Genomic DNA, 15,000 nt, shown 5'->3' with positions numbered 1-15,000 from the left:
TCAGATCCATGAGGCTGATAGATCACTTCTCACAGGACCCGTGTCTTCTGAAGGCATCCCATCAAAGATGTTCAGGAGTTTCAGCAGTCAAAAAAAGCACACCCACATCACCCCTCCCCCCACCACACACACGTACACATACTTAATGACATCACGTTATGCTGGCTCTGCATGTCTGCCCGTCTCTGCTTCTGTTTTTCTTTTCCCCTCTTGTCCTCAAGTTTATTTTCTTCCGCTAATCTTCTTCCCCCACATCTCTGGAGTATCATAAAGGTGTTCCAGTCCATGGAGGTCGTCTCCCACTCCGACCCCCCCCCCCAGGCCACAGGACCAGCTATAAATCCTGTCCACTCATTCAGCACACTCTACTCCTGTACACACACAAACATAAACACACACACACACACACACACACACAGTCTCACAGTACAGACAGCCCATAAACAAACAGACATTCAACCTCAAATGTACAAAACACACCCCACTATGCTTCTATCTATGTTTAAAGTGCTGGTGTCTTTCAGTGAAATATCTCATACATTCATCCCTCGTAGCAGCTGGTTCTTGCTCACTGTGCCCACTGCAATGCTAGAACAGTGGTCCTAACCTTAGATCAAGATGTAGCCAGTAGCATGGTGAACCATAACCAGTGTCCTTCCAAACGGTTAGCTTATGTTAAAATGTACTCTGTGCTTCTGGTGGATACATTTCGAAGGTTCTCCTGAGACTGTCATTCTGGTGGACAAATCTCCCCCTCCATTCATGCATGCACACACACACAGACACAGACACACACACACACAGATACAAAAACACACACACACACACACACACAGTGTTCTTCTTCACATACATGTACATTCTCATGGAGTATTCCTTTCTGAGGAAATGCACAATGGTCACCCACACACCATCCACACAGACACGCAAAGACACACCCACACACCCACAGACATGCACACACATCCACAGATACGCACACCACACAAAGACACGCACACACAGGCACGCACACTTACATAGACACACACACCTACACACAGACACGTACAGACACGCACGCCTAGACACAGACACGCACAACTACACGCATATGCAATTCATGTCATATCATAAGCCATATGAATCTGAAGAGCTGATGATCATACTGACAAATCACACCCCCACCTCATGCACACACCCTATAGCCTCAGGCTTGCTCACACCAACACATCACCCACATAAGTACAAACAGAAACCGCAGACCCATTTACCACTGCATCCCAACACACCCACATTCACACACGCACTCGCACTCACACACACACTTACACACACACACAGTGTTCTTCTACACACACACACACATCTATGCACTTTTTTCATGTGGGGATTACAATGTCACAATAAATTCCAATTACTTTTTTACTTTCTTTCTCGAGAAAGCGGGCTGGCATGTGGCCAGCTACCCTAATTCTCCCCACAAATGCATTGTCCCATTCAGATGTGATTGCAGTGATACGCTCCGCAGAACTGTTACTGTAAATGACACACTTAGCAGACACATGATAATGGGGGGCATGGGAACTAGGACTGCTTTAATGGTAGAACATTTTACAGAAAATAAGATACCAGGGAATGTACCACGCCACTGTCTTTATACAGAAAAAATACTCCATCAGGTTATCGGGGGGAAGGAGTGGGGTGGGGGGTGGGGGAGAAAACACACACTCTCTCACATACACAGGGACGTTCACACAAGCACGTACATTCACACACAAACATTATGTAGACACATCTAAAAACAGTCACAAACCCACAGCAAATATGATACTGCATACATAAATAAATATAGACATATAGTATATACAGGAATTATTACATTAATGCATAGCAACAGATATTTTCTACAGTAAATTAAGCACATATAAAACTTTTTCATTTCGATGAATGGTTCAGTCAAAAGTGGGAGGGGCCACGCGGGTTAAGTTGCCATGCCGACAGATCACTGGGGGGTGGGGTTAAATCATGCACAACCATTGGACAACTACATCAAGTCAATCGCTTTTACACTATGCCCCTGACGAGCACTCAGTCGCATGCAATGTCTGGTCTTTAAGATGTCCTCTCCACAGCATTTGGTCACATGACAAGAGCCAGCTAAGTGCTGTTCAATTTCCACACTAACTATATGGGAGGGGTGTGTGCGTGTGTGGTAGAGGGTTACACACAAATGTGTTAAGAGTCTTAAGGGGGTGGTTGGGGGGTGGGGGTGGGGGCAGTATTCCATCTCAAGCATATCACACCTTAGCTAAAAAAAAAATCAAATTTCTTAGTTTACATTGATCGTGTTCAAAGTCCAGTCATCTTTAAAAGCACTGGGGGTCTTCAAGAGGTGCAGAGAGGGAGTGTTCTACACGGCATTTAGATGGATAGGATGGGATAAAGAGATCCTGCCGACCAGAATGATACACTTCTCCTCCGGGGCACAGCTCTACTCTCCTCCTCAACACTCCGCTCCACTCTGCTGTTGCGGGGGTCTTGGTGGTCACTCTCTCCTGCTGTCCTGTGGGAGAGAGCAGGTTCCTCTGGTCTGGAGTGCCATCAGTCATGTCTGAGATCAGTGACGCTCCACCACCGCCTTGGCATGGTGCTTCTTCAGACGCAGACCTGAGGAAACAAGAAAAAGACATGGATGAGAAAAGGGCAAAAAGCAGAGCGTACAGGAGAGTATAAAAGGCTTTCCCTATGGAACATTCACTTTTTCAAGAACTTTTTCAAGAACAAGCACTATAGCTTTCTGGATTGTGACATTTAGTTTTGGACAGGAGTAGGACTAGAGAAGGACACCTGTCTCCTCTAAAGAGTCATGATGTTAGTGATAATACTGCAATGGATAATGAAGAGGATTATGATGGTGATGGTGAAGAGAATGATGGTAGTGATGACCATGATTCTGGGGAGGGCATTTGCTTACGGTAAGGTTGCACTCTTCTGGGCGTGTTGGGCGTCTGGAAGGTCCTGAGGGTGGCTGGTCCCTCCCCTGCAGACGTGAGCACCTGGACCTCCAGCCGGTAGAGAGAGGCCGGCTGCAGCCCTGACACCAGCAGCAGCCTGTGGTCCTGCAGAGAGAGAGAGAGAGACGGAGAGAGAGAGAGAGAGAGAGAGAGAGGTAGAGAAAGAGGTTTAACACTCATTTATAAAGCCAGTACCTAACTCTGCAACACCATTAAAACACACACAAAAAAACATCCGAGCAGAGAGGGGGGGGGGTTCTAACGCTCGTTTATTTAACAAGCATTTAACTCTTTCACATTACTTCACCATTAAGATAATCAGAACAGAGAGAAAGAGACATGAAGATAGAGAGAGAACAGATCAGTGATGTTTTAACAGGCACAGCTATCAATGTCCATACAGTTACCAGCACAGCTGTCAACACCCATGCAGTTACAGCATATAATGCACGGACGAGCACAGCCATTACTTTCCATTGAGTTACAGCATACAGTAAAACGCACAGACCAGCACGGCCATTACCCTCCATGCAGTTACAGCATATAACGCACAGACCAGCACAGCCATTACCCTCCATGCAGTTATAGGATATAACACACAGAAACAGCACAGCTAGTACTGTCTACCAGGACACGTACTGGGGGCAGGATCTGCGACTGAGACACCAGGCTGTTGGGCAGGCCGTTCTTGCGGCTATCGCTCATCGTCTCTGTCCATGTGACCTGGAAGCCGTCGACCTGCATGGGGGGTCGGGCCGGGGCCACACTCCAGGAGAAGAGGGCCGTCACGTTCCCCTGCTGGGCGGAGAACGAGGCCGTCAGGTTCTCAGCTCGAGCAGATGTCTTCGGGAGAGAAAGACCTATCGGAATAATGAAAAAGAGACGGAAAAAGTAAAAGAGATCATTATTAAATGCTAAACTATTAATATACACACAAACAAAGTCACACATGTGTATTTAAAATGCCACAGATAATGAACTCAACTCTACTGATTTCAGACTTAATTGATTATTGAAAGTTGATTAGAAGTCTTTCTGGCTGTGGTCAGCTGGCTCACCTATGTCTCCAGGACAGGGGATGTGTTTGGAGCTCTTGGCACGGAGAGTGGCACAGGAGGGGGTGAAGAAGCTGGTGCTCTCAGCCTGGGCACGGCCCTTGGTGCCCGCGGGCTGGATGGTCACTGTGTACTTACAGGAGAAGAGCAGGTTGGGCAGACTGGCAAAATTCTCCTAGATCAAGGAAACACCAAAAACAGTTTGCTTAGCAGACAGATCGATCCACCCTCTAACACAACCTATTAAACTCTTACCGCAGACACACACACAGCTGAGATTGACGGTGCTGAAAGGGACGGGAACCATGGTTACCTCGGTGTGGATCTTCTCAGTGGTTCTGGTCTGGTTATGGCTGCAGAACTCCGGAGTCCACTGGACGCGGTAGCGCCCCAAAGAGGTATCTATGGGAATAGCAGCAAAGTGGTAAGCTTCTACATACTCCTCCGCGCCTGTCAGTTTAGGGTCCATCTCACAACACGGCACAATCAACACAGAAGGTGCCCAGCTTCACCCAACGCAGCCCACCCAGAAAAGAGCGGTACTCAACTTTAGCCTGCACTGCAGATCAAATCAAATCAAATCAAATCAGATCCATAATGTTCTTATCACCCTAATCACAATGACTTAATACCAGATGGTCATTACTGACCTAGTGTCTGCACTTATACAGGTTTATCTGTTTACATGGCAATAGTGATTAGAGGTGAAGACAGCACAAACTCATTCTCTCTCTCCCTACCTCTCCTCTTCCAGTACACTCGGACCTGCAGCTGGCCTTCCTGGTAGAACGGCGTTCCCACATCCATGAGGTCAGACGCCTGTTTCCCGGCCCCAGGCCTGTCAGTCGGGGGCTCTGCTGTGGGGGGGGGGGGGGGGGGGGATTGTAAGTTATACAATTTATTCTTGCTGTTGAAATCATCTCCAGCATATGGGCCGTAACATAACCTCACAGCCACATGAGCAACTCAAATACGCAGTGGTAAAGATGCGCTGCTCCTCTCTTAAGCAGTAATGCAAGCTGAAAGGAGCTTGATGTGTCCTGGGAGACCAAACTAAAAACGGACCTCCAGACACATCTGCTAAAGAATTTCTGATACATATCCAGAAAAGCCCTGGGGGCAGGGGGAAGCGTGTGTTACTGTGTGTGTGTGTGTGTGTGTGTGGGTGTGTGTGTGGAGGGGGGCGGGGGGGGGGGGGGGGGTGGGGGTAAATAAGAGGTGAGGGGCAGAAAGAGGGAAGAAGAATGGAGGAAGGAGAGAGGAGTAGAGACTGTAAGAGTTGAGAGGACAGCAAAAAGAAGAGTAAAGGTGAGGGAAAATGTGAGAGGACAAGAGAAGAGAAGAAAAATAGAAGAGAAGAGAAAAAAGGAGGGGATGGAAAAGAAAAGTGAACAATACAGAAGAGAGGAAAGGAGAGGAGAAGAGAAGAGAGGACACGACAAGGTAGGACAAGAGAAGAGAAGAGAACAGCGGGAAGGAGATGGAAAAAGAGGAAAGGAGGAGAAAAGTGAGAAGGAAAGACAAGAAGAGAAGAAGAGAAGAGGAAAGCGGAGCGTACTGGCTTGTTTGCTGGGCGTGATGAAGCTGAGCGTGGCCTTGGGGCTCCTCAGAGGCAGCTGGCCCCAGTAGGAGAGGGCCTGCAGCTCCGCAGTGTAGCTCCGCTCCTCCCTAAGACCCTCCACATCCACACTCAAAGAGTCCTGCACACACAGGAAATAAACAGAATTAACACACACTCACACACACACACACACACACACACACACACACACACACAAGCACACACACAGAAACACACATGCATGCACACACAAACACACACAGACACACACAGACACACACACACACACACACACACACACACACACACACACACACACACACACACACACACACACACACACACACACACACACACACACACACACACACACATACGCATGCACACACACGCACACACTCACACACACACACACACACACATGCACACTGGAGCTCAAATTCTCCATATCTTTACACAGGCCATCAATATCCACAGTCACAGCTGTTGTCAGATCAGTTCAAGTTCAAACAAAAGACTGTTTGGCCAAACAAGTTTTCAGTTTAATCCCTGGCTGTGTTTTAAGCTGCAGCTTCACAACTTTCTTTTCCATGACCTGCACCCTGTGAGCAATACTCGACAGCAGAAAGTGTGTAGAAAACACAATCATTGCTTCCATCTAATAAATGGCCCTTACACACACACACACACACACACACACACACACACACACACACACAAAAAAGCCTCACCAGAATTACCTCACTCTAAGGATAATAACTGTGTGTAACTGAGAGAAAAAAGCAATCAGACATGAGTGCTGATTTTGGCTGCTCGCAACACACACTTGCATATGCCAAATGCGATGATGTAATCATCTGCCACCCTTGTGTATGTGTGTGTATGAGTGTGTGCATATGTGTGAAAGAGAGACTCACACAAGGCTGTTTATCATCCTACAACTCCAACAGAGAACTGTCTGTGACTCACAAAGTGTGTGTGTGTGTGTGTGTGTGTGTTTACCCCGGTAGCGGTCTTCCTGCGTTTGACTCTCGGGGGTGACTCAGACCCTGCGTTTGCGGTCCAGCTCCAGGAGACCCTGTAGTGATGCACGGGGATGTCGGGGTCAATGGGCGGAGCCCAGCCAAGCTGTGCCGTCACAGCGCCGTCGGGGCCAAAGGTCATGTTCACGATCCTGAGGCCGCCAGGAGTGGTGGGAGGGGCAGGGTCTATGTGGGAGAGATGCTTTCAGTAAATCAATCACACATTGGAACTTAGGGCAGGTCCTCTACTGAACATATTAGGCACTTTCATTCGTGTGTTTGTTTGTGTGGGTAAGCGTACATGTATTTGTGTATGTCTATGTTTAGGTGTCTGGGTGTGTGTGTGTGTGTTTGTATTTGTGAGGGTAAGCGAGTATGTACTGTATGTGTGTATGTTTATGTGTCTAAGTGTGTGGGTGTGTGTGTTTGCTTGTGTGGGTGGGTGACCATATATGAGTGTATTGTCATGTTTATGTTTATGAATGTGTCTGTCTTTTGTGTGGGTGAGCATGTATGTATGTGTGTGTGTGTGCGTTTGCGTGTGCGTGCGTGCGTGTGTTTGACATTACAGTTAAAAACTGTAACTGAGAAGTGTTGTGTGTCAAGTAAAGAAAAAACAAGTGGCTTAGCATATATTTGTTTGTCTGAGCTTTGCTTGTGTGAACTGACTGACTGATCATTCATTCTGCCACAGTCCACTTGAAAGTCTTTCATTTACAACAATAAGCCACAAACTTGACTAATACTTCACTGACTCTCCCTCTCTTCCCCTCCAAATCTCCCTTTACTCGCCATAAATACTTCCCCCCATAATTAGACAGAAGGTTATGTTGCCGTTGCTGTTGGTTTGTTTGTGAGATTTACGTAAAAACTGCTGGGCCGCTCTTTATGAAACTTGGTGGAGGGATGGACCAAGGAAGAACCCATTACATGTCGGGGCAGATTGGGCTCAAGGGTAGGATGTAGGATTGTTTTCCACTTTCTGTAACACTGCAAGATAGGGCACATTGGCGCTCTCCGTGTGCCCTTCTACTTCAAACTGTTTAAAAAGATTTACTGCCACAATTAATTAGAATATTGTATTGCCCTAAAGTGTATGTTGTGTAATTGCAATTTGTGTGTGTGACAGACAATGAGTGTCTGGGTACATACTTGTATGTACATGTCTGTTTGCGCAAAACAATTTTAAAAGCAATTGATCATTTAGATCCAGTGTCAGAGTGTGGTATGTACTGTAAATGCAATTGTGTTATCCCAGGAAAATGTGTTTATCTATAAATCTAATTATATGTTTGTTTTTTAATGCATCTATAAATCTATTTGTATGTTAATGTCATATTTATTCATATTCAATTTAATATTTTAATGTATTTATAAATCTATTTATATGTGTGTCTGTCTTCATCTATCGACGTCTTTACATTTTTTTTTAACTCTCTTTCGGTTTAGACATATGAGACAGACGGTTTGCCCCTTTGTAATACTCTCAATTATATTCTTCAATATTTGTTCTTCTTATGAATCCGTTTGTATCCGTATCTACCTGATCATACTGTGATATTGTGGTCAGTGAAGCTGAGCCTTGTCAAGATCTGTCTCTGACTGAAAAAGAGACCCTTTTCTCTTTTCTACTCTGTGTATCCAGAGGATCCAGAGAGCAGCTCATACTACTTTGCCTTCGTCAGTTGAGTAATGATCCAAGAATTCCCTGTTTTTATTGACTCAAGTATGAGGTTGGCAAGCAGTGCAACTCAGAGCACGTTGTGCTTAAACCTGTCAGGATATCTGAAGCTTTATAACTGGAGCGTATTTGTGTTACTCTTCGGCTCTCTCGTCACCCTCCCTCTCTCTTTCTACCCCCTCTTTCCCTCCCCCACGCCTCTTTCATCTTCCCTCTCTCTCTGCCTCCTCAGTTTCTTCCTCCCTCCTTCCCCCTATCTTGCTCCCTCCCTCTCTCGCTCTGTGCTTCTATTTCTCCCATTTTAAGTCTTTCTCTCTCCCTCATTCTGTATTTTTTCTCTCTCTAACCTTTCGTAGAGCGATAGTGTCTGCTCGGTGTGGTGGGTCCTCTGGTCCCGTGGACGTTGATGGCAGAGACTCTAAACTGGTACCACCTGCCGGGCCGCATGTCTGGCAGACTGGCCCGCTCCTCTGTGGTCTGATGAGACACACAAACGCAAAAGCAAACAAACACATCAGCGCATTGATCCAAATAAAGCAAAGGAAATGAAAAAAAGTGTCCCTAGACAGGAGTCAGTACACCACTTCATGAACGTGTTCCAACAAATAACACAAATTAAATTCAGTTCAATTTTGTTCGGTTTATTCAGATACTGTTACTCATCAATATTGGAACACACTCAGAAATGTGTGTTACAATAAATATACAAATGCATCAATAAACACTGGTGTCCTGTGATGCCTTATGGATGAGATATTGGTATCCCATGTGTCCAGCTAGTGAGAAATGTTTCCCCCTGTCTAGCCTCGCTCACCTGTGCTACAACCTCCCACGGGGTAGCGCTGTCCTCGCTGGGCTGGATCCCGTAGTTCCAGCGGCGCTCCAGCACGTACACCACGGGCTCAGCCGACACATTGAAGCGCGACGACCAACGCACCTCCAGCCCGCCCCGGGGCAACTCCTCAAACACCAGCTCCTTACGCGGCTTCAGAGGAGCACCTGTAGGGAGAGAGAGCAGCCCTCAACACCTCAGACTCAGAAATCCACGCGGAGAAAGACTACAACTCCCAGACTCAGTCATCCACACAGAGTAAGACTACTAATCCCAGGCACAGACTATAACCTGGATCACCATAACACACACTGATCTATCTATCTATCCAATCCATAAATTGAGATGTGAGTAAGGCGGCTCTCTTAGGTGTGGGTGTGGCTTAATTCTACATTCTTGTAAAGTGTACTGTCGGTGTGGCCTCACCCCTGTAGAGGTTCTTGGGCTGCTGGCAGGTGTGCCCACAGCCATTGGAGCAGCACTTCTTGTGGGCGGAGCACTCTCCGTCCTCCTCGCAGCTCTCCACGCAGGCGGCGGCGAATCCGCTGGCTCGCTCGGGCAGAGGGCAGTCACCTTGCTTCTCCACCAGCACCGAGCGCAGAAACTCACAGCTTGTCACACACTCCCCATGCTTCCTAGGAAACGACCCCTAAGGGGGACAAGGTCACGTCCCAGGCAGAGAGAAACAGAGAGATAGCGAGAGAGAGAGAGAGCGAGAGAGAGAGAGGAAATCCCAGAATAAACCTCTGACCCCAAACACTCAGGTCGTCTTTGCCCGTGAGAAATTGTGTGAGCATGCGAGTGTGGATGTTTGAGTGTGTGAAAGGGGAAAGTGTGTGTTCGTCTGCATCATGGGGAGGAGAGGAAAAGTGGAGGAAGGTCATTTGGAGGTCAACCGAATCTCAACAAAACAGTAAATGACGTGGTGACACGGTTCCACGTGTGGGACGGGGGAGAGGCTTAAAACATATTCTGATAACAGGATGTTAGCATGGAGTTTAGACAGGGCAGGAAATACCCCCTACCCCCAGGAAACTGCCCCTCCCGCCCCAGAAGCACCACACCCAAACAGCACCCACCTCACACAGATTGCGACATGGCCCGTCCTTCAGCTCCCAGGAGTCTTTGCACGGCTCCAAACACTGTGGGCATAAGAAAGAAGATGAGAGCGGCCACACACACACACACGCACACACACGCACACACACACACACACACACACACACACAAACACACACACTTGAGGTTGAGTTTCTACTTTCTGTAAAGTTTCAGTATTAAAGCCAAGGTTTATGTTTGGCTGAGAGTCGGATACACAAGCCTCTATTGAAGCATTTTCCTTTGAGTCGTGGAACAGCAATTTGATAGGCTACACTATAGTATTTCTGCGCACCTGCATGCATTTTATGATAGCTTATGGTGCTGGTATTTTACGATGATTTATGTTGTGTGTTGTGTGTATTTTTATGGTTTATGTGGTGTGTGTTTTATGATGATTTAAAGAGCAAACGTTGCCCATGGCTGGGGAGGGAAAGGACATGAAGTGATCACGCAGCCCAGCCCGTGTCCACAGGACATGGAAGACTCCTCAGCCAAATGTCTCCCTGATTTGAGCTCAGGAAACCCAGGACAGTCTCCCTCTCTTTCATCCTGCACTCTCGTCTCTCTCCCTCTTTCTTTTTTCTTCCATCCCCTGACTATCATTAGCCATCATCATCAAATCTTTCTTTTTCGCACCACTGCCCAACCACCTTGCTTGTCTGTCTCTCCCTCCCTCTCTCCCTCCCTCCCTCCCTCAATCCCCTCTCTCTTTCCCTCCATCCATCTCTCTCCCTCTCTTTACTTATCACTACCAAATCTCTCTTTTTCTCTGCAACTGTCTGTCCTTCCTTGCTCGCTTGATCCTGTTTTCTTTCCACCCCTCATAGCAGCCCCCCCCCCCCCCCCCCCACCTCTCTCTCTTGTCCTCCATGACCAGGGACACTCTCCTGCCTGAGTGAGCAGCCTTGGGGAATTCAAAATTCACATTTCATGCTCGAATAAAAGGCAGTGGCTCACTGCGCTGTTTGTGTTTGTCCTTGTATCTGTGTGGTTCTTGTGGGTGTATGTGTGTGAGAGAGAGAGAGGGGGATACAGAGAGAGGGTGTGTGTGTGTGTGTATGTGTAGGGTGTAGAGATGGACAAAGCCCCGCCAACAGCCTGCTGTAGGGCAGGATTGACATTAGTGTGAGGTAGTGAAGAGCAGTGTCTCTGTCACTGACTGACTGACACACACACACACACACACGCACACACACACACACACACACACACACACACACACACACACACACACACACACACACACACACGCACGCACGCACACACACGCGCACACACGCGCACACACACACACTCGCCTCACAACCTCTCACTGCATCCAGAGAAATCATTTCGCTGTCCAGACTCAATAGCTCTCCATCCATAACCCACCCATCTCCATCTGGGTGCAAGTTTGCTGGAATGAATACTGATCGAGTGATACGGCAACGCTTCGCCAACACCACGCCAGTTCTTCCAGCACGCTAACAGGAAGTGACCTGGACTCGGTCCAACCGCCTTCTCACTGACTGTGCAAAAACACGAGTCTTCCCTCATTAAACTGGTGCTGAAGAGTCTGATCGCTGTGTCTGGTGAATTGGGCCAAACAGTCGATCAAATGGTTTTATGGTGCCCGGTGTTGGGAACTAGGTGGCCCCTGTAAACGAGTTGCTAAGGCAATCTGGCTGCCACGAACCAATTTAGATTCACACCGAAGTCTAAGTTGCAGAGGTGCTGCCTGTTGCGTGCCTAAACACACATTGAATTGGACACACACGTACACACACACACACCAAGGCCTCGTAGCTCTATGACCAGAGAGGCTAAACTAGAGCTGAAACAGAGATGGGTTGATGTTTTGATAAGATAAGCTAAGATAAGAAAAACCTTTTATTTATCCCCGAAGGGAAACTCAGGTGTAATAGCAGCAAGGAGAGTTACAGGAGAGAGTAGGTTAGAAAAGTCAAAGGAATAAAATATATAATTAAAAATACAAATGAAAAAGATAAGTAAAACACTGAGCAGCTGGCCCTTATCTGCCCTATCTATTTTGGTGGGGTGTTTTGGGGGATACCCTGGAAGGTTTGGGGGTTACTCAGTGGAGTTTTGGGGTTACCTTAGGGCAGCGCTTCCAGAGGAAAACAGGCAATGCACAACATCTTTGATTGTGACCGTGAATGAAACACCTTTTATGGACATCCTCTTTTTTTTTTTTTTTTTTTCTTTGCAGACAGAGTTTGCTGGGGGATGAAGGGGTGTTTGCTGGAATGCTGGAAACTCTGAATAATTGTGGGGGGGCAAATCGGGAGCATTTAGGCCCAGCTGAGGGAGGACTTTATAGACCTGCAACCGCCGGTGCCCCACTGACACCCCGAGGCCTCGGCACTAAACACCCCAACACAGTGGCGTGTGAGTGGGAACGCTTGTGTGTGTGTGTCTCCTTGTATGTGACCGTGTGTGTGTGCGTGTGTGTGTGTGTGTGTGTGTGTGTGTGTGTTTGTCTACTTGTATGAGTGTGTGTGTGTGTGTGTGTGTCTCCTTGTATGTGACCATGTGTGTGTGTGTGTGTGTGGGTGTGTGTGTGTGTGCGTGTGTGTGTGTGTATATTTGTACACACACTTGGAATATGTTCTTGTCTGAGTGTGTGCCTGAGAGCGAGGGTGTATGCGTGTTGTGGTGTGAGTGGAGGTCTTCCATCATATGTTTATATGCATCTACCTCTAACACACAAAACTCAAACACTGCACTCATTCATGTTCTCAGCTCAACGGTCAGTTGGACAGGGAAGCTCACACACTAGTTCATGTGTCAACGTATGACACTTTTACACACACACACACACACACACACACACACACACACACACACACAGCTACAAGGGCAGTGACCACATAAACACACACACCAGTATGAACACATACACAACCTGCCACGAGGCAATGATATTTCCCCCCACACACATAATTCCTATGCAGTTATGATCAGATTTTTTCTTATTGTGCTATTCCCTTTTTCATTTTCTCCAAATCTCTCAATCCCTCATTTTTCTCTCCCTCCTTCTTGTAGTGAGGGCTTTTAACTCTCAGAGGCTTCTGTTCTCTCAGAGATTATGGCAGCTCAGAGTTGGTTACTTTTATGCCCCATTTCAGACTTAACTCAAGCGTTGCCCTATCACACCCCACCAGAACACACACAAACACACATATACACACATACATACACACACACTTACACACACACACACATATACACACATTCACACATACACCACTGAGTTTCAGAGAGCCTGGCATAGGTGACTAGCTTTGGGACGTCTTGGGCCTCTTCCAGAGCAAAGATTAATTTGTTGCCCACTCAAAAGAAAAACACGAGCACACCACTAGACAGGCAGGGGTCGAGCACACACAGTCTAGGCAGAGCCTCGCCGTGCCTTCCCTGGAAAACACGGCGGCTCTCCCCGGGCTGCAGGCAGGTCTGGAGAAGTGAAGCGGAGCGTGTTTCAGTGAGAGAGAAAGAGAGAGGGGAAGAAGAAGAGAGAGAGAGAGAGAGAAAGAGAAAGAGAGAGAGAGTAAATGAATGAAAGAGAGAGAGGGAATGACAGAGACAGAGAAAGGGGTAATAACAGTGAGAGAGAGAAGAGAGAGAGAAAGAGAGAGAGAGAGAGAATGACAGAGGGAGAGGGAATAAAAGGGAGAGGGTGAATAACAGTAAAAGAGAGAAAGCAAGAAAGCCCCTTTGCCCATAAATGAGCCTGGAAGAACAGGCAGAGCGTCTCTCTCTCTTTCTCTCTCTCTCGGCCGCTGCTGAGGCTCGCATACTGATGCAGCTTGGATGCAGTGCAGAGCACACCCCAGCAACTGATGCTCTGCCCAGTGAAGGCCCCAGTGGATGGGGCAGAGACAGAATGAGAGGGGAATGACTGACAGCGAAAGAGAATCGCAAGTCAGTGAGTTAGAGAGAGTGGGGGGGAGTGGGGGGGGAGCGAGAAAGAGGAGGATAAATAGTTAGACAGAGAGAGCGAGAGAAAGAGGGAGGCCATGTTCTCGTCTTGTCCTCCTTACAGTGATGGCGATTTTTGAAGGTTTCTACTGGAGCTCGTTGCTCTTAGGTGCACTCATGGCTAAGTCCATGTGATTTGTTTGTTTAAGTGTGTATGTGTGTGTGTCTGTGTGTGTGTGTGTGTGTGTGTGCAGGGGGGCACTTGGCCTCCTGAGAGCGGAGTCTGAGGGGTTAGTAACCATCAGTCAGAGGTAAGCACACTGAACCCTTATAAGTCACTAACTTTGTATGTGTGTGTGTGTGTATGTGTGTGTGTGTGTGTGTGTGTGTGTGTGTGTGTGTGTGTAAGCTCACTAGCTGTGTATGTTTATCTGTCTGTACGTGTTTGTGTGTGTGTGTAGGCAGGATAGTAGGAATGAGACAGAGAAAGACAGAGAGAAATAACCTCAATGTAGAACTCTAACGTTACCCTTTTCAAGGTCACTTTACACCACAGGTTTTTCTAACATGGTATTGTCCTCTTTACGTAGAACCCAGTCCCAAATCCATCTGACTATCCACATCACAGTCTCTCCTAAGAGGAACCAGACATTTTTACAATAATATCCACTTGCTTCCAGTAACATGGCTTTTCATTTCAATCCACTGTGGAAACACAAAGGGAGCCCTAGGAACCATAGATATGCCCAGTCCCCCAGTACTACTAACAGCATTAGTATATAACAACAGAGCTTTCAGGCAGCATGCTGTGTGAAAGCTAGCTGAGCTCGAACA

At 47.3% G+C, this 15,000-nt stretch overlaps 1 protein-coding gene across 1 annotated transcript in view; it reads right to left on the bottom strand.

Moving 5' to 3' along the window:
• Window positions 1–2,509: 2,509 nt before the first annotated feature.
• Window positions 2,510–15,000, bottom strand: part of LOC308361775 (anosmin-1-like) — a gene marked incomplete at its 5' end in the record, with an annotated part of 18,509 nt that continues 6,018 nt past the window's right edge. The window contains 12 exons of the mRNA XM_080834215.1: window positions 2,510–2,649; window positions 2,957–3,101; window positions 3,636–3,856; window positions 4,055–4,226; window positions 4,365–4,453; window positions 4,792–4,908; window positions 5,610–5,751; window positions 6,615–6,820; window positions 8,663–8,792; window positions 9,130–9,314; window positions 9,574–9,796; window positions 10,227–10,289. Of these exons, the coding sequence (XP_080690341.1) occupies window positions 2,600–2,649; window positions 2,957–3,101; window positions 3,636–3,856; window positions 4,055–4,226; window positions 4,365–4,453; window positions 4,792–4,908; window positions 5,610–5,751; window positions 6,615–6,820; window positions 8,663–8,792; window positions 9,130–9,314; window positions 9,574–9,796; window positions 10,227–10,289 (1,743 nt within the window). The 3' untranslated portion in view covers window positions 2,510–2,599. The remainder of the gene's footprint in view (window positions 2,650–2,956; window positions 3,102–3,635; window positions 3,857–4,054; window positions 4,227–4,364; window positions 4,454–4,791; window positions 4,909–5,609; window positions 5,752–6,614; window positions 6,821–8,662; window positions 8,793–9,129; window positions 9,315–9,573; window positions 9,797–10,226; window positions 10,290–15,000) is intronic.

This window comes from Sprattus sprattus (genome assembly GCF_963457725.1).
Source record: "Sprattus sprattus genome assembly, chromosome: 3".
Taxonomy (NCBI): domain Eukaryota; kingdom Metazoa; phylum Chordata; class Actinopteri; order Clupeiformes; family Clupeidae; genus Sprattus; species Sprattus sprattus.
The sequence above is the reverse complement of the archived record's forward strand: the minus strand, read 5'-3'. Positions and strand labels throughout refer to the sequence as shown.